The 20,115-nt window shown below is 40.0% G+C and overlaps 1 protein-coding gene and 1 long non-coding RNA gene across 3 annotated transcripts in view; one reads left to right on the top strand and one right to left on the bottom strand.

Moving 5' to 3' along the window:
- Window positions 1-4,585, bottom strand: part of TBC1D23 (TBC1 domain family member 23) — a 57,963-nt gene extending 53,378 nt beyond the window's left edge. The window contains exon 1 of one of the 2 annotated variants that reach the window (XM_042954399.1): window positions 4,365-4,585. In XM_042954399.1, coding sequence (XP_042810333.1) covers window positions 4,365-4,417 — 53 coding nt within the window. In that variant the 5' untranslated portion in view covers window positions 4,418-4,585. The remainder of the gene's footprint in view (window positions 1-4,364) is intronic. The other variant, XM_042954400.1, reaches the window with a different exon arrangement.
- Window positions 4,586-4,648: 63 nt separating this feature from the next.
- Window positions 4,649-20,115, top strand: part of LOC122229378 — a 29,084-nt gene continuing 13,617 nt past the window's right edge. The window contains exons 1-2 of the long non-coding RNA XR_006206969.1: window positions 4,649-4,713; window positions 9,809-9,922. This is a non-coding gene — a long non-coding RNA (uncharacterized LOC122229378). The remainder of the gene's footprint in view (window positions 4,714-9,808; window positions 9,923-20,115) is intronic.

Genomic DNA, 20,115 nt, shown 5'->3' with positions numbered 1-20,115 from the left:
GTATGTTATTGCACATGATTTGACAAAAGTTATGCAGACAATAAACATTTATTGAGCCACCTGCTATCAGCCACTGCACTTGAGAAGTTCACTATGTAAATAGCAATGATAAAACATGTAATCAAATAAATTATAGCATAATGTGTTAGGTGACAAAATATAACAGATTATATAACATATAGAGATACATTCCTCTGGCCAACTCATTTTGAGTTGCACATCATCCAGAACCTTACTGAAGAATGTGGTCCATGAACCAGCAGAATTGCCATAACTTAGAAGCTAGTCAGTCAGAAATACAGAATCTCTGGGGATGCAAGCTGGTGCTGCCACTCTGGAAAACAGTATGGAGGTTCCTCAAAATATTAAAAATAGAACTACCCTGTGGCTCAACAATCGCACTACTAGGTATTTACCCAAGGGATACAGGTGTGCTGTTTCGAAGGGGCATATGCACCCCAGTGTTTATAGCAGCACTATCAACATTAGCCAAAGTATGGAAAGAGTCCAAATGTCCATCGATGGATGAATGGATAAATAAGATGTGGTATATATATACAATGGAGTATTAATCGGCAATCAAAAATAATGAAATCTTGCCATTTACGACTATGTGGATGGAACTGGAGGGTATTATGCTAAGCAAAATTAGTCAGTCAGAGAAAGACAAATATCATACGACTTCACTCATATGAGGACTTTAAGAGACAAAACAGATGAACATAAGGGAAGGGAAACAAAAATAATATAAAAACAGGGAGGGGGACAAAACAGAAGAGACTCATAAATATGAACAATAAACAGAGGGTTACTGGAGGGGTTGTGGGAGGGGGGATGAGCTAAATGGATAAGGGGCACTAAGGAATCTACTCCTGAAATCATTGTTGCACTATAGGCTAACTAATTTGGATGTAAATTAAAAAAAATAAAATTAAAAAATAAATAAAAATAAATATAAAAATCATTAAAAAAAAAAAAAAGAAATACAGAATTTCAGGTCCCAAGCAAATGTACTGAATCAGAATCTACATTTCAACAAGATCCTCAGGTAATTCCAATGCACATTTAAATTTTGAGAAGCACTAACCTAGAACATAACTGAAGATCAGTAAATAAGTGTCATCTCATACTTTCAAGATCTTCAGTCCCCACCCCGAGCCTTTTTGCAAATTGATACATAATTTTAATGTGGTCAGCTACCCAGTTTCAGAGATTAAAAAAAAAAAAAAAAAAAAAAAAACAAAAAACACTGGGAAATACCACTAACAACAAAGAAAGAAAACAGGGAATAAAATAAAAAGCAATTTCAAAAAAGGAAGGCTTTTGGGTCCATTTAACATAGCAACAATCTACCCTATCTGCCTAGATAGGTCTCACTATACTACAGAAGTATAACAGTAACTGACATTCTTAAATGTGCCTCCTCTAACTAGACCACAAATTCCTTGAGGACAGGGACCTAGTTTTATTCTTATACACTTACATCTGTAAACTGAATGGCTCTAAGTCACTGAGATAAGTTCAGGTTAGGCAATCGGATATATAACATATTTCAGAAACATTTCCAGCTGAAAAAGTTGCAATAAAAATATGACTTTTTAATTTTTTTATTTATTTTTTAACGTTTTATTTATTTTTGAGACAGGGAGAGACAGAGCATGAACAGGGGAGGGTCAGAGAGAGGGAGACACAGAATCTGAAATAGGCTCCAGGCTCTGAGCTGTCAGCACAGAGCCCAATGTGGGGCTCGAACTCACAGACTGAGAGATCATGACCTGAGCCGAAGTTGGCCGCTCAACCGACTGAGCCACCCAGGCGCCCCATGACTTTTTAAAAAAAGAGTAAATCCTTCCCATTCCATAACAACCCATTCACTAGTCTTAGAACAGAGGCTGTACCAAATCTATGGCTCCAAATCCAATGTCTTCTCTACATTCAAACTCACTCCTACAGGGCACCACTGAGTGCAGTGAGCATAGAAAATGGACAAAGATTACATGAGAACAGAAGGAGAGGAGAAATCATTGAACACCTCAGGGTTCCTCCATTCATGAAAATAAAAACAACAAAAATAGAAAGTCACACAAAAGACAGAGCAACCCTAGAAGAGAACAAATGCTACCTTTAACAACCATTAATTCCATGTTCCTTGCCTCTGTGAACAGACTCCTGTTCACAATCCTAAGAACTCCTCAAAGATACCTTAACTCTAGAAACACTTCTCCTCATGACCTCCAATAAGCTGATCAGAGCCAGTTAGATACAATACACACTTTCAAGACAGCCAATTTCATGAAGTTCTAGTCATTACTCTTCAAACAATCACTTCGTTTTCTTGCCCAAGCATGGTCATGCTATTACTCCATTCAAAGGCCTTTCCCATCTGTTAATCTGAATGCACTATCCAACATGTTAGCCACTAGCCATGTGTGGCTATTTAACATTTGAAATGTGGCTAGATCCAAATGAGATGTAGGGTAAAGGTAAGGAACACGTGAAAGTTTGAAGTCTTCGTATAAAAAAAAGATGTAAAACTATCTAACTGGCTTTTTTTTTTTAACAATCCTATGTTAAAATAATGTTTCAGATATAAATCAAAGAATTTAAACTGTTTCTTTTTAGTTTTTAATGTGGCTACTAGAAAATTTTACACTTCAGGGGCACCTGGCTTGCTCAGTCAATGGAGCATGCAACTCGTGATCTGGGGAGTGTGAGTTCGAGCCCCATGTTGGGTGTAGAAATTACTTTAAAAATCCTAGGGAAGGGGCGCCTGGGTGGCTCAGTTGGTTAAGCGTCCGACTTCAGCTCAGGTCATGATCTCACAGTCCGTGAGTTTGAGCCCCGTGTTGGGCTCTGTGCTGACAGCTCAGAGCCTGGAGCCTGCTTCAGATTCTATGTCTCCCTCTCTCTCTGCCCCTCCCCTGCTCATGCTCTGTCTCTCTCTGTCTCAAAAATAAATTTTTAAAAAAATTACAAAAATAAATAAATAAAAATCTTAGGGGGAAAAAAGAGAAAATTTTAAATTACATACATGTTATATTTCTAGTGACAGCACTAGTCTAAAACCTATTGATTCTTCAAGGCCTAATTCAAACGCCTTTGCTTCCATGAAGCCTTCTCTAATGACTGCAAGTGGAAGTGGTTTCTGTCCCCTGAAATCCCATAACACCTTCACATTCCCAAAGAACTGGATCAACTTTACCTTGTTACTGAGTTTACCTGTCACAGCTCCAACATAAGCAAATTGAGAAAAGAAACTCCATCTAGGTCACCAGTGAGTTTTCCTACTACACCTTGGAGAGTACATGCATGAACTTAGGTGATGCCAGACGTCTGCTGAGAACTGATTTTCTCAACTATTATATTATCTATCCCTTTCAATGATTTTCATTTCTCTCTCAAGTATTAAAAGTCCATGTATAAAATGTCCTGTATTATTTTTAGGCAAACAACTTATTACATGAGCTACATACATGTCAGATGATGAAAAAGCAAATCTAAAACTAATACATGTGGTCGATATACTTAGGTTAAATATACAAACTCAACAAGCTTCTAAAGGTTCCATATATTTTTGTCTTAAAAATGTATTGTAAAGATTAACTATTTCAAAAGTAGGAGCCTTTCCCAAAGATTAACGACACTAAATGACTAAAGTCTACCAAAAAATTATTGGAAGTCCCCGCCCCCTCCACAGCTCCGAGTATAAGTCAGGTAAGCATGCAAAGGCTTGGGAGCAGCAAGAGCAATATCCACAAAACGTCCAAAAGCTGTGTAGATTGAGCGGTAGAAATAAAGAGACAGGAAAAAAAAAAAAAGTCGACTTGTGTGAGACGAATGGTAGAAACGGTTGAAACGCAAAATAAGAAATAAAAACTAGAATATAAAAAATATCTCAACTCTGTGGGAGGGATCCTCCCTGGGTGTATCTCTCAACCTCTCCGGCAAACGTTGCGGTGCTAATTTCAAGTGTCTTCTTCAAATGGTATTCTAGTGCCTCAGCTCTAACTTCGTTCCCTACCAACCTACTCTAACGCCCCGGGCCAGGGACTCCTGCCAAACCCAGCCCTGAAGCCACCCTCTCCAGCACGTTTTAGAAACCGGTGAACGAAACAGGAGGACCTAACTGAGGCCCAATACCTGGACGACACCCCTATCATTTGGAGTCCGGCCTTAGACCCTTCGATTTGATGGAGCCGGCTGAGAGGAGCTGGCCAGCAGAGGGGGCGGGGCAGGGCGCTGGACTTTGCCCAGGACGGGTCTTCCCATTCCAGGTCGGAGCCTGCTGGTGCCTCAGGGACAGGCAGGATGGTGAGCAGAAAGAATAGAGAGGCAGAAAGAATCAGCCCTAGGCTTTCACTCACCAGCCGTCACCGCTCGACGTTGGCTGTGGCAGGACCTCTTCTCCTTCCGCCATTGCTGTTGACGTCCACGTCACTTTGCCGAAAAGTGGACCTGGCGCCCGGACCGACTCTGAAACCCAATGTCGTAAAAGGTTCTCGGAAGTCTGGGAGTGAGCTTCTGGAGAGGAAAAGAAAGAGGGAGGAGGCAAGAGACGGGAGCAACGCGACGTCCCGACGTCCCGACGGCGAAAGGCAGCTTGGGGGAGGAGACTCGGCCAAAGCAGCTGCCCCTTCAAAGACTACATGTCCCAGCATGCCGCGGGGACTGGGCGGATGGAGTGGGCGGAGCTTGATGAGGGAGCGTGACCTGGTAAAAGGCCCTTGTGAGCGTCGTTTCTTAGCGTCCGTTTGGCTTCTTCATTGCATCTTGGCGTCGTACTTAAAATCAGAATTGGGAGTCCTAACTAATGGAGAGAGTAGGAGAGGGGGGAATTCCATAGGGAAGGTGGGAGTAGGAGGATAGCCACATTTCAGTCATTTCCCACTAACAACTGGATTTGAGGAAACAGTTGGATGTAAGGAAAGGTCACCGCCCACCCCTATTTGTGGGGCGCGGTCAGAAGCACAAATGGAAGTCCCCTACTTTTTCTGAACGCTTGAAAGTTGTTTGGGGGGAAAAAAGGCGCTAAAAAGTAAAGGAAATATGCTCCAACCTCCCGCCTTTATATATATATGCGTGTGTGTATCGTGTGTGTGTATACACACACACACACACACACACACACACACACACACACACACACACAGTCTTCCTAATAACCTGGAAGGTCAAATCCAAGTTTAGATTTCTAGAAATCTTGGAGTTCCAAACTGAGCTGCCACGTTTCTTCTCTTCCCACCCTACTTCTTGTTTGCTCCACATCTACGGTCACCTTGGCCTCCACATCCAAGCTCGGTCCACATCACCACCACCACCACCACACCATCAAAGCACTAGCCTCTTGTCTCCCCTTGACCATTCCTGGTGTGCACAGTCTCGGGAGGATGGACGTAGGGAAATGCTTTTGCAAGCCGTAGAACCAACACTGATGAAGTAGAGAAGCAGGTAACAGTATGAATAAATCTGAAAAATATGTTAAATGAACGAGAGATTGCAGAAGGATAGGTATAGTATGGTTTCATTTATATTTGGTGGTAAAAATAGGCAAGACAATATATTGTTTGTGAATAGATGCATAAGTGCTTTAAAAAAATAAAGGGAAATGATTAAAAAAATGGAATGGCAGTTCTTACACAGCCAGACATTAGTTAAAGCAGGGAAAACAGGTTTTATCCAGAAACTACTGACAGTAGGGGAAAGAGCAGAGCTCCATTCCAATTGGTGCAGAGGTGATTAGAGGTTTTAAAGGGAGAATAAGGGAGTGGAGAGAATGGGGGCTCATTAGAGTCATAGAAGTGAAAAATTACAAAGAGTTAGCCAGTGTGATTGTGATTGAGCCAGCTGTGTCTGCTAGCTGGCAATTTTTGTAGTTAGGATTCTATCCTCCCACAGACGCTGAGAGACAGTGGCCCTATCGTTCCTGATGATTACATTTCAAAGTAACGACTCTCAGGTCCTTGAGAAAGACACTTCTAAGTCATAAGAGAAACAATTCTAAGCTCTTTCTAATAAATGCTCCAAGAAAGAGAGGTCAGGAATCCATCATCAGGGTTGGCTAGAACAGAGTAAATTCTCTTGGCAGTTGAACTTTCTAAATCGGGCATTTTAATGAGGAGCTGGGTTTCCATGGGGGGCTAGAGTCCTCCTAGGGATTAAGTTGCTAGAAACCATGTTCGACTTTGGTCAAGTCTCAAGGTTTGGACAGAATTGTTACACGTGGAAAGCTCTGCAGGTCTCAAAATTACATTTGGAGGAAGAGGGAGAAATGGCTTCAATTATATTTTTAATATTTTGTTTCTTAAGAGCTGAGAAGTTGTAGTCGAGTAGGTGTTCAATATTCCTTATAGAGTCTATACTTTGGTATACAGAATTTTTCATACTTCGAAACTATTTGATTAAAGAAGCACAAAACATAGTCCAGTCATTTCATTAACAACCAAAAACATGTTCACTCTCTTTCCAAAAGGGGAATAATCCAGAGCCACACATTATTGCACCACTTCCAAGCCCAGAATCTTTTCGTGCTGCTCAATCCTTCTGGGGGAAAATTTCTTTTAATGTGGAATGAGTGTTTTGATGGCAACCATTAAAAGAAAATAAAAGGCATGGATCTAGGTCAATTTACCATCCTAACTTCCAAGACCTCCCCTGTGGCCCGTCAATTGTCAGTGGGTTTTCAGAAGCTTTTCTAAAATAGTTTTAAAAACTATTAAGTCTGTGACTTGACAAGCAGCTGTTCATTGCTTAAGGTGTTTCTAATCCTCAACAGTAATTCATGTTTAGTACAATTTTTTTTAATTTTTTTAATGTTTATTTATTTTTGAGACAGAGAGAGACAGAGCATGAATGGGGGGAGGGTCAGAGAGAGAGGGAGACACAGAATCAGAACCAGGCTCCAGGTTCTGAGCTGTCAGCACAGAGCCCGACGCGGGGCTCGAACTCATGGACCGCGGGATCACGACCTGGGCCGAAGTCGGACGCTTAACCGACTGAGCTACCCAGGTGTCCCAGTACAATTTTTTTTAAAGCTTATTTTTTGAGAGAGTGAGTACAAGCAGGGGAGAGCAGATAGAGAGGGAGGGGGAGAATCCCAAGCAGGCTCCATTCTGTCAGCACAGAGCCCAACGTGAGGCTCAAACTCCCAAACCGTGAGTTCATGACCTGAGCCGAAATCAAGGTCAGATGCTTAACTGACTGAGCCACCAGGTGCCCCCATGTTTAGTATAATTAAATCAATAATTGCTTTATACTCTATGTGGTAAAAATATTATTCCATTAAAAATATATCTCTTGACTTTCAAGCAGTTCTTCACTTCGTAGAAGACAAAACTTCTGTCTTCCACTCTTAATAGGGCCAGAGTCAGCTTCATGGGCATGCAACTTGTGCCACCACACAAGACCCCATGCTTAGAAGGGCCCTACACTTGGTTTAGTACTCTGCTATTACATCTTGAAATTCTCAATGATTTTAGAATAGGAGTTCTCTTGTTTTAATTTTGTGCTGGGCGCCCCACAAATTATGTAGCCAGTCCCAGATAGGGTCACTATGATATTAATGTATAACCCAACTGGGGACAGGATTTCACTTGAAATTATTTAATAATATTTTCTGGAATATCTATATCATTTGTCCTTTACTCATCAACCTGTTCTGTGTTCTGCTGAGTTCACTCTCAGTTCGTGGTATTCACCAAGACGACATCCTCTTCCGCTGGTGGTAATTCTAGGAATCTGGTTATTAGGTGAAGTCCTTGAAATTTGGTATGCCTTTGGTTCCTCTGAATAGGTTCGACTGGTTTACTCTCCATGGTATTTTGTGTTTGCTCCTGTTTGGCTTGTTAACATCCAAGCTGCAGTTACTGCAGATCTCAGTGGTAGGTGAGTCCTCTGCCCATAAGCCCTGTCTTCTCTTTCTCTTTCTCTGGACCAGGATCATCCACACTTTCCCCTCACTTTGCCTGGTCTTCTGGAAGGACAAACACCACACTCAGTTGTTAATCTCCAAGCTGCTGAGTTAGTACTGACCTTCTGGTTGATGGGTTGTTTTTTGTTTATCTTTTATCATAAGCTCTTCTTGCTTTGAATCTGGTTTGTCCACATTTTCCCCCAACACACCTCACTTCCTGAGATGACAAGGACCAGGCTGTGGCCACAGAACATTTTCTAGCTGGCTGCAAAATTTTTTGGGTGTAACTTCTGAGTATTTTGTGCTTTAAAACAAATCTCATGGTCCTGCCATTTGCCTCAATTGTTATGTGCTTTAAGAAAATAGTATGGGGGTAGCCTGGGTGGCTCAGTTGGTTAAGAATCTGATTCTGGATGTTTGGCTCAGGTCATGATCTCACAGTTCATAGGATCAAGCCCCATGTTGGGCTCTGCACTGACAGTGCAGAGCCTGCTTAGGACTCTCTCTCTCTCTCTCTTCCCTTCCCCTGTTCATCCCCCCAACCTCAGGTTTACAAGTAGAATTTGTTAAATTCTAGTAGTGGATCTCTGCAGAAAGCAAGCAAGCCAGCCAGCCAGCCAGCCAGCCGTCCCTGGGGCACCTGAGTGGCTCAGTCAGTTGAGCATCCAAGTTTGACTTAAGTCGTGATCTCACAGTTCACGAGCCCCATGTCACACTTGCTGCTGTCAGCGCACAGCCCACTTCAGATCCTCTGTCCCCTTCTCTCTCTGCCCTCTGGCCCTCCCCTATTCATGCTCTCTCTCTCTCTCTCTCAAAAATAAATATTTTTTAAAGCCCTTTTCAAGAGCTAGAGAAGACTTTATTATGAAATCATCAGTCTGTATTTTCTTACATTTCTCTTTTCTCCTAATTTTAAGATTTCATCAGTGATACTAGGAACTCTTTCTGTTCTTGTACTTCTTTATATCTCTCTGGAGCAGACAGACTTGGAATCTCTTTTTTTATAGACCTGATGCTGGGCTAAGGTGATGCTAATAGTGGTGACCATCTGGATCTGTGTACAGTAGTATAGCCATTCCAGGATGTGTTTCCAAAAAAGGCACACCCAGTCATCCACATAGGGTGTGTTACCTGCCTACATTTCTGCAGCTAATGGTATCCCCACACCCAAATAGGAAGGTGTAGAACTATGCCATATTATCCTTGGACAAAATCAAGTTGCAATTTTTACAAAAAGGAAACTTTAATTCTCTTGGTTTTAAATGAAACTATAAAAAACAAAAATATTTTTCATCTATTATATGCTGTTCTATGCCATATAATTATGTAATTTATATTTTATTATGTGTACTTAATTCATATTTTGACACATAGTTTATCCTCAATAAATATTTGTTAAGTGAACTCAGGGTTTTGTGGGGCTTTTTTGAAGTGTTTTTGAATGGATGAAGTCATTCACCTATACAGCTGGTTGGGATCAGGGCAGGTAGGGATTGTGAACTGATCTGTGTGGTCAATTATTATATTAGTGTATAAGAGTTTATTTCACTTTTTTGTTATAATATTATAGCATTTTTTTGTTTTTTTTTTTGTTTTGTTTTGTTTTTTTATTTTTTATTTTTGGGACAGAGAGAGACAGAGCATGAACGGGGGAGGGGCAGAGAGAGAGGGAGACACAGAATCGGAAACAGGCTCCAGGCTCCGAGCCATCAGCCCAGAGCCTGACGCGGGGCTCAAACTCACGGACCGCGAGATCGTGACCTGGCTGAAGTCGGACGCTTAACCGACTGTGCCACCCAGGCGCCCCTATAGCATTTTTTAAAGAGAGAAATGATTATAGCTCATCCTTTTATTCATATTCGAGCAATTTCTTATTGATTTTTTTTTTTGCATTTTTAGGTGAGACCAAATAAATTGTATTAATCTACTGCTACTTTAAAAATTACCCCAAAACTCAGTGTCCCAAAACATTCATTACCTCACAATTCCAATGGGTCAGGAATTTAGAAACAGGTAAGTGGATGTTATGAGTCAGGGTGTCTTGAGGTTATTTGAAGGCTTCTGAAGTCATCTGAAGGCTTCATTGGGGCTAGAGGATCCACTTCCATGTTGGCTCACTCACATGCCCAACAAGTTGGTGTTGGCTATTGGCAGGAGGCCCACAGTCCTCTCCAAATAAGTCTTTCCATGGGTTGCTTGAATGTCCTCTTAACATGGAGTCTGGCTTCCCCTAGAGTGAGAATTTAAGAGAGACAAAGATTGAAGCCACAATATTTTCTATGACCTAACCTCAAAAGTCACATACCCATCATTTCTGCAATATCCTATCAGTTACACAGGTCAGGGCTGTTCAACATGGAAGCGAACTACAAAAAGGCTTGAATAACCAAAGGCAAGAATCACTGAGAGCCTTTTTAGAACCTCATTGCTACTTGAAGTAATATTAAATCCTGTACATTCACCATTGTCCAACCAACTTGTTCCTCAGGTCCCTGTCCATATCATTTCAGCTCTCTTCCAGCTAGTTTTCCTCTGAACTTGTGAAGGCCCCCTCATGTGGGTACTGAGTCATACAGCATCTTGCATTCTGTCACTCTGAGAATGACAACAATTTTTAAGTTCTTTTGTAGCCTCTTTTACACCAAATAAAGGACTGAAAGTATAGACGGTGTCCAGAAGTTCTTGTTGAATATCAAAATATTGATTTCTGTTTCAAAATAATGACTTTTGAGTTTCAGAATTCTAAACTTTCTTAGGAATTTTTCTTTTTATTTTACAAGGACAGATGTCTTCACAATTATCAGAATTACTTCAGTTATTTGTAACTTTAAAATCCCATTAGGACCTGCATTCCAAGATTCTTTAAACTACTGAAGCCTAACACTTAATTTAATGATGAACAAAACCAAGTTAATTCCCGTTCACAGATGACAAGTCAACAGTTGGCAACAATTTCAACATCTGCTATTAATTCACTTAAAAGTGTTAAGTAAACAGTGCTTAAAAAAAAAGATCTGGAAACTATACTATTTCTCCATTATCCTTCTAGTTGTTGTCTTTGCTGATCGAAGTTGACTCTCAATAGGTTATGTAGATGGACCCAAAGTAAACATTTTGATGGGGATTGGCCTATTCCTGAGTCTGGGATGGTTATGCTTTAATGTGGGAGCCTGTTTCACCCCTTCCTCATTCCAAATTTGTTTTCAAATATTCCAGACAAAAGGCTCTTATTAGGGTTGAGTCAGTGCTGATTGGAAATAGGGATAGTAAACAATATGTTAGCTGGCATTAGCCTAAATTTTAAAAACTTACTGCTTTCTATGAGCTCACACACACAATCTGTAAACAGTATCCTTAGACAATGGCTGTGCTATTCATTACGTATGATCTGTCTCCATTCATCTCATACTCTTGGACTCACCCTTCCTTTTAGGTATCTGTCTTGCCAAATAAAAGAGTAAGGAACCATCTAAGGTCATTGAATTTAATTACATGGTATATGCTTTTAACAATATGTGTAAAAAATGTAGGTATGTTACAATTTTTATGAGTATGTTATTTCCAGGCTGGTTTGCCGAGTACACATGCTAAATTGTACATTTTATCATTGTCATTTCTTCATGCCAAATTCACTTAAGAAGAATACAGAGTAGAAGAAAAAGAATTCTTAGGATATAATGAATGTGAAAATTACCACAGATACAAAAGCATTTTTTAAAATTTAGATTACAAAATATTTTCTCTATAATTTTCCCATACCTTCATTCTGTACAATATCAGCTACACCTCTGTTGTTATTTCCAACCTATAACCTGATAACTCCTATATCTGTATTTTTGTATTTTCTTTTGTACTTTCCATCTATAAATCTAGCCATGTACTGGGAGCTTACACTTGGATGACCCACAAACACTCCAAAGTCAGCATTTCTAAAACTGACTCATCATGTCTGCCTGGCTCCCCAGTCCCTACCATTTCTGTAGAGGTGATGGGTTTTATCATTATTTACCAGAAACTTTGGAATTATTCTAGCCTCTTTCCTTCTTCCTTTCCATAGGTCGGCAGGGTCTACGGATTTTTTCCTCCCAAAATATAGGTCAGGTCGGGTCCTTCACCTCTGCAGCTCTTCTCTTGCTTTTATTCCTTGTTATGTTTTACATGAAGGGATTCCTTAATTAGTCCCTACCTTCTTCCACTCTCCCCTAAGCAGTCAATAGTCTCTACACCAGGAGTTCAAACTGGCAGCGCTCAGACTGGATTTACTTAGCAGCTTTTATTTTGTTGTTATTTTTATTTTTTTTAAAGATTTTAGTTTTAAGTAATCTCCACACCCCATGTGGGGCTCGAACTCACAACTCTTGAGATCAAGAGTCGCATGCTGTACTCACTGAGCCAGCCAAGTTATTTTTAAATCACTTTTATGTCTTTACACACTTTTCAGTTTGTCTCCCCCACCATTTCCCATCACTAAACCACACCGCAGTTTACACATTTGTTAACTGCATGGTCCTCAGAGGTATTTGAATTTGTGCCTCTTGCTGCATATTTTATAAAATGGAAATCTACCTCAAATCCTTCAGTTGCTCACCATCCTCTATAAAGAATGTTCAAATTCTTTATCAATGATACAATACTCTCACAAACACAAATACTCTCCCTTCTTCCTTTATAACATATACATCAGTCACTCTACAAGGCCTCAGATATACCCTGCTGCTCCATGAGTTTATGCCTTTGTGAAAGCTTATTCCCTCTACTTTGTTACATTCTACTAACCTCTCTCAACTGGTTATGCCTAGCCATAAGACTTGAGCATCATTTTCTCTGTAACCCTTTCTCTCAAGCATAATTATTCATTTCTGCCTTTTGTTACCACTTCCCCTTAAATACACCTCAATCATCACATTTATCACATTTTAATCATGTGTTTATAAATTTGTTTTCTCCACTAGGGATGAGATCTTTGGAAGCAGTTTAATATGTTTACATTTCCAGTGCCTGGCATAGTACTGGATACACAACTATAATTTGCTGTATGAATAAATGAATGAATGGAGAGTATATATACACATAACATTATTACAGCAAACTTATAGAGCATTTACTGTGTGTCAGGTAGTGTTCTAAGCACTTCTATTAGTTCATTTAATCTTCCCAACAACCCTATGAATTAGCAATGAATGAATATGAACTCTGAATTCAAGTTAAATAGGCAAGTGGTTTTCTGTCTTCATGATTTAAGAAGCACTTTAGAAGTAGAAATGATTGTCCCGTTTGTATTAAATGAGAAAATAAGATGAATAAGAAGGACGACATTACTTCAGGGTCCTTATTTATCACAGGTAGGTGTGATTGCTCAGCTGGATGTTTCTGCTTCAGCTTAATGAAATCCTTCCAAAGTGAGGCAAAAGCTTGTGCCATCATTTTAGCCCAAAGCAAAGAATTTCTTCCTGCCATAAAAATATTATTATTTTAAAAATTATTGACTTTACAAAAAGCATTTGATGATAATTTGTCATTAGAGACAAAGCCTATACTCCTACATAATGGTAATGCTCAAATTTTGCCTAGTCATAGTCTTTACAGTGTCTGATGAGGCTCTACATAATCTGAAACTCCAACATTCCCTTTATCTGGAAAGCTCTCTCCCCAGGTATCTTTATGGTTCATCTGGATAGATAGGGTTCAGGTAGGCCAAGATATGGGAAACACCTTGAGGGAGGGAATGATCTGATCAAATGCAGGAAAGCAACAGGCATGTTGGTGGTTGGAACGGCAAACCAGTGATGGGACAGACTGGATTCTGGACTCAGCCAGGATTTGGCAGGGAATAGAGACACTGAAGGTCCTCAAATAGGAGAGAACCTTGGAGAGGACTCTGAGGAAAGAGTTTCACAAAGATGAATGTAGACATGAGTTCATTGAAGGTGGAAGAAATTGGAGCTAGGCAGGAAGTAGTAAGACCCTAAGCGGGGATATTAGCCACAGAGCTGGAAGAAAAGTAATGCAAGTGGAAAGATTGTGGGAAGAGAAAGATTATGAGAGACAATGTGGGGAGGGGGGAGGGTGGTCCAGATGATAGATGATGGTCACAGCAGGACCAGAGCTCTTAGGAGGAGGCTGTGTTGGTGATAGAGGTTTGATGGAAATGGGGTATATTAGGCAGTTGTAAACAAAGCCATGGCCCAGAAAATTGGATTGAATTTGGTAAAATTCTGATTCTTGTTCTTCTTGTAAGATGAGAGGCAGCAATCAGGAGACAGAGAATGGCAATGGGCACTCTCTTATGCCACTATCAGAGGTGAATTGGTGCAACGTTTTTGGATGGGAATTTGGAAATATTCATTATCTAAAATATGCATACTCATTGAAACATTCCCTTTGGAATTTATCTTAATGAGATACTTGCACAATTGAGCAAGAGTATATACAAGGATGCTGACTGATGTATTGTTTTGTTTGTAATGGCAAAAAAAAAAAAAAAAAAATGGAGTCAACCTAACTGTCCATCATTGAATGGCACATCTATATGATGAAATAACATGCCACTGGAATCCTTTTAAATGTATATACGTATACCAAATTATCACCAGGTATACTTTAAATATATTCCAAATTTATTTGTGAATTATACCTAAATAAAGGTGAAAAAAATAATAAAAAATAAAGCTCTTAAATATTTCCTCCCAACCACTAACGATAGTCCATTGATGTATGTTCTGGTTCTACATAGCCTTAAAAAGCTGGGTCAAACAGCAAGTCACTTCTCCTCGGGAATTGTGTTAAATATTTCATTATTTGGGTTTTTTAATTTTTTTAATGTTTATTTATTTTTGAGAGACAGAGAGAGACAAAGCACGAGTGGGGGAGGAGCAGATAGAGAGAGAGGGAGACACAGAATCCAAAGCAGGCTCCAGGCTCTGAGCTGTCAGCACAGAGCCTGATGAGGGGCTTGAAATCACTGACTGTGAGATCACAACCTGAGCTGAAGTCGGAGGCCCAACTGACTGAGCCACGCAGGCACCCCCTCACTATTTGTTTTTAAATAAAACAAGAGTTGGGGAAAAAGCAAGTTGCAGAATGGTGTGTCTGGTATTTTGCTTTTTCCAAAAAATGGAGATATCCGTTTGGATGTGCACGTGGAAAAGTCTACACGAATATGTAAAATTGTTAACCATGATAGTTTTTGGTGGATAGGACTTGAGGGAACTTTCACTTTATACATCTATAAATTGTGAGAATTTTTTCCACGGAGTATGTACTGTGTTTAATAAGAATACAAGTTTGGAATTTTAGAAAAACATTTTCTTGAGGAGATCAGCAGTTCTTAAGGAGTATCAGTCACTGATACTAAAGGTGACATCATAAAAGTAGATCAAAGCAAGGAGAACATATGATGGACTTAATGCGTGAGAGAAAAGTGGTACGTGGCTTGCAGGTATATGAAAACAAATGGACAAGGTCCTGCCTGGTTTGGCACCTCCTGAACATTCTAGTCCCTTCTCACACCACATTCTCCTCCCCCTCACACTGTCTTCCTCTGTGTTCCTTGAATAAGACTTCAACATATGGACTTTGCTCATGCTACCTTTGCCTTGAAAAATCCCCTCACACCCGCAAACGCACAGAGCCCAACATATGTACAACCTAGTCTTCACATCTCACCTCAATTGTCATTGCTCAGAGAAGCAAATGGGCAGCCTTTTGGAACATGGCCGGCCCCTTTAATTATATGTGTCTTTAGATACACTATAGGTGACTTGAATGGGAGAAGCAAGAAATGAAAAATAGGACAGGGGAAACAAAGCAGAGGATGATGTATGTGTTAATAACATTTGTGTTTGAAGCATTTCCTTCTGCTCTATATTGTCTTGTCTACCTGCTTCTCCTACTTTTAGGTTTACCTGTGGTTCTTCACAGATGTTTCCTATGCAGGGTGCTAAGAGGATCCTGAAATTAGTAGACTGTGAACTCCATCAATATTATTATACCATTTCCTTTGAACAAGTTCCTTTCTGCAGCCATCTATTGAGACTTTCATATATACCCAGTTCTGTTCGAGACCCAGCGTGGAAGGAAGAGCTTATCTAGTTCCCACCTGTCCTACTTTTAGTTCTTCTATTCTCTTATTCAGTGCAAGCTTGGCCCATTACTGTGATTTTCAATCTTCTGAACATTGGAATAACCCAGGGCTAGCTTAACAAAAACCACACACAACAATGTGAGAACTTCGCCCCCAGGGATTCTGACTGTGCTGGTCTAGGGTCATACCCAAGCATAGAGGTATCCTAAAAGTTCCTTTGGGTGATGCTAATGTGTATGCATCATTAAGAACCACTGGCCTAGATTAATCTTGAAACTGCTCTACTTGGAGAACTGGAAAACACCTGACTTCTGGAAATCAAAGCCTGAATGGTTCTAATGGCACTGGTCTCTCAGATGGTGTCAGACCTGCTTCATTTGAAAAGCTAGAAGCTGAAGGCAGAAAGCCTGAAAGATGATAGTGGAGGCATCATCCCTGAATTAAGGCTGATGACTTCAAAGCACTTGCTTGCAGGAAATAATTTGATTACTTGTACAGCTGGATTATGGTCAGTCGGTCATGGAGGAGAGGAGCTGACTAAATGCCTATGGAGGCCCATACTAACTTTCAGATTCTGCTGTCACTCATTTGTCTCAAGACTTTAAGAACAAGGAAATTTTAATTTAGGAGTTTAGTGCATGGGGCACCAGGGGCCGTGTGGAAGGTTGTGCTTTATTCTTTGGCACAGTTCAATTACCAGGACTCCTGACTCCCAAACTCCAAAGGTTACCACCAGTTGAAACTGTAAAGCAGGGTAACCGATTGCTAGGCCTGGCTCAGACACTAATCGAATAGATATAGCCTGCTTCAATCACCTCTGTGCTCAGGGCTTTGGTTTCCTCGGATCAGGGAAATTGAAGGTCTATCTAAGAGGTCTATCTAAGCCCTTTTCAGCTTTAACAAGTGACACTAGGTGGCACTCATGTAACTCCAATGGGAAGCAGCTGGTGCAAGTTGGCTGCCGGGCTCCTGTCCCTTAAAAGATCCAGGCACATGCTGGGTGCAACTTGGGAAATCATGTCATTTTAGGAAGATTGCTTGGGACTCCTTTTATTAAGAAGAGCTTTTGGTTCTGTGGGTGCCTGTTATATTTTACCAACTGCTTACACTAATTATGTACTTCTTATTTCATATTCCTTTTTTATCATCTCAAGTTTAGATATATTGTATAGAAAACTATTTCTGTGGTTTAGTTACATTTGTAACATTGTCCAGACACACATGCTGTGTGACATAAAAGCAAGTGGTATTATCTAAGCAAATACTTAGTTCTCTCAAATGCCTCTGCACAAGTGAACTTCAAGCAGATGGGATTCTTACCTGTGATGAGTCACCACTGGACAGAGTCACCTAGACACGGTTCTTGTTCAAAACCTTGCCCACCCCCCCCCCCCGCCCCCAGCTCGTTTGTCTTAGTGTTTCCAGGAGGTTCATTCTGTCCAGGTCATTTCAAGAATCCAGTCTGTTTCAACCTGGCTTCAGAACTGCACCTCAGAGGTGGGGGAGTTGGGGCCTTCATGATCAGATTATCGAAAGGTGATACTTTCTTCATTGGCAAAGGACATCCAAGTCATCTTTCAGATGCTTCCCTTCGATCAAGGACCACAGTGGTAGTATCTAAGGATTTAGCAAAAAAGTAAACATAAAGGAACTGAGTTTGAGGTCTAACTCTGTCAGATATAAAATGTAAGAAGTTACATATTTTTAATTCATTTTGGGAATAAGAGGTAGATATTAGTGACTTCATTACCCGTCAGTATAAGGGACCTCGGAATTGGATGAACTTCCTGGGTTAAAGCTATTTATAGTCACAACTTCTAGGATGTGGTGTAGTATTAAGTTTATGGTAAGGGAATGAATGTACATATGTGTGCACACTGGTAGAAGACTAAAAGGTCTAAAGCCAAAATGCACCAGTGGCATTATGGATGACCTTTATTGTCCTCTGTATACTTTTCTATATTTCTCAAATTGTATTTAATGCTCATGAATTTGTTTTATGTTTTGTCATTTCAAAATTCAAAAGAAAGAAGGAAAGAAAAAGAAATGATCAGATTTCAGCAAAGGAAGTTATTTGTAAATTATGGCAATAATTTTATGCTTTATGGTAAAATAGCTAGTGTGATTTCAAAAGGGCATTGGACTACCTTCCTTAGAGATGGAAACTACTGGACTGGTCCAATCCACTGATGGCAAAGGAACACCTGAAAGACTCTTAATAATATTGTCATAAATACACACAAAAGGAACCCTTAAAATGAGACTGGGATAGAAATAAAATATTTTTATAATTTGCAATTCCCCTTTTTTTCTTTTTTCCTTTTCCTTTTCTTTTCCTTTTTATTTTCTTTATTTCTTTCTTTGAGAGAGAGAGAGAGAGAGAGAGAGAGAGAGAGAGCATGTGTGAAGAGGGGAGGGGCAGAAGGAGAGGGAGAGAGAGAATCTTGAGCAGGCTCCATGCCCAACGCTGGGCCCAACTTAGGGCTTGATCTTACAACCCTGGGATCATGACCTGAGCTGAAATCAAGAGTTAGATACTTAACCAACTGAGCCATCCAGGTCCCCCAATTCTCCTCCTCTTTAGTCAAAATGTAGTACTTTAAGTATGGGATTGGTTTTCTCTGCAATGATGTTTTTACATTTCAACCTCATGCTAATTCTACAAAGTTTGGCAGATACTCAACTATGGCTTCCTTTAGCGCTTTTTACTGCCATTCATTATTCTTAACATCTCCAAGGTAAAGAGCACTGGGATTGGATAAGATCTGGAGGAAATTTTGGCACAACTTTGGCACAACCTAGCAGTGTAAACACAGGTTATTTAAGTGTTCCTGGTTTCAGTTTTTCTATTTGTAAGGCAGAGCATGAGTACTGAGGTACCCCTACCACCTTGGTTATTATGAGGATAAACTAAGAATATATGCGGCAAGACTTTAAGGTTTATAGATCGGTTACTTTGGCAACACATGTTAAGGTGGACTTAGGAGTACAAAAGAGATCCTGAGTTCCCTTTCTCTGACCACAAGCTTCTGTCCTTTGATACTGTCCGCTCTCTCTGAGCACTGAACATGCTCCTCCTATCCTCCATCACCCCTATTCTTCTATCCCTTTCTGTCTTAACAGTCATCTCCTTCTGATTTCTCTTGCCTCTGCAGCAAGATTCATCAGCTTAGACAAGAGATGGACATGTTTCCTTCTCTTGTTCCTCTTGATCCTTTGACTGTCTCTCATGTTTGTCAGACTGATTTCTAAATTTGAGTCACCCCAAAGTCTGCTTTCTTCCAAAACCTGAGTGACGAATCTTATTGGAGAAATGCATGTAAATCTATTGAATGGCAAACGACATTTCCATGACAGCTAATTTGATCAAGGCATTTACTGCAGCAATACTTTCATGCAATTCTTTTTGTCTCTCTATTGCACTTATCTAACTTCTAGGAGATCACTTACATTTATCCAATACTTCCTTGTGCCAGAGATATCTATGTATTTGAAACACCGGCTTACACTCTTCTCCCTCCAACTGTTATATGGTAACCCTTGAGGGCTGGGTGATACTACCCTGACTTTTGTTCAATGCCCAGAATAGTGCCATAAACTTATTTGGCACTGAAAAAAAAGGAATGTGTAAATAATTGAATGAAGAAAAACTAAGCTTTTTATATGCCAATTGCATATGCTGATTGCATGCTAGGGCCAATATCAAATATCAAATATGCAAAAACCTGAATACAATTCACATGCCTTGTTTTCCATGACTTACATAATAATCCTTGCTCATCAATGTAACTCAGATTTGGAGGGAAGTTAGCAAACTACATGAATTCATCCACTCTTTTTTATTAACTCATCATTTCATCTACACGTTTAATAAAATGGTCATAATGTAACAAGAACTTCCAGTTAAAGGAAGAGGCATTTTCAGAAATGTTTTTCCTTATGTTTTTTTGCAAAAGTGGTGACAGAATTTCAAAACCCAGTTTTATATTCCACAGTTATAATTTTGTGCCATATTTATATGACTTATTTGGCACTAAAATAAAGCTGCTATTGTAACACCTCTCCATATCATAATGTCTTACATTCATACCATGCTTTAGAGTTTAACAAATTACTTTTTCAG

Source organism: Panthera leo, chromosome C2, assembly GCF_018350215.1.
Source record: "Panthera leo isolate Ple1 chromosome C2, P.leo_Ple1_pat1.1, whole genome shotgun sequence".
NCBI lineage: Eukaryota > Metazoa > Chordata > Mammalia > Carnivora > Felidae > Panthera > Panthera leo.
The sequence above is the reverse complement of the archived record's forward strand: the minus strand, read 5'-3'. Positions and strand labels throughout refer to the sequence as shown.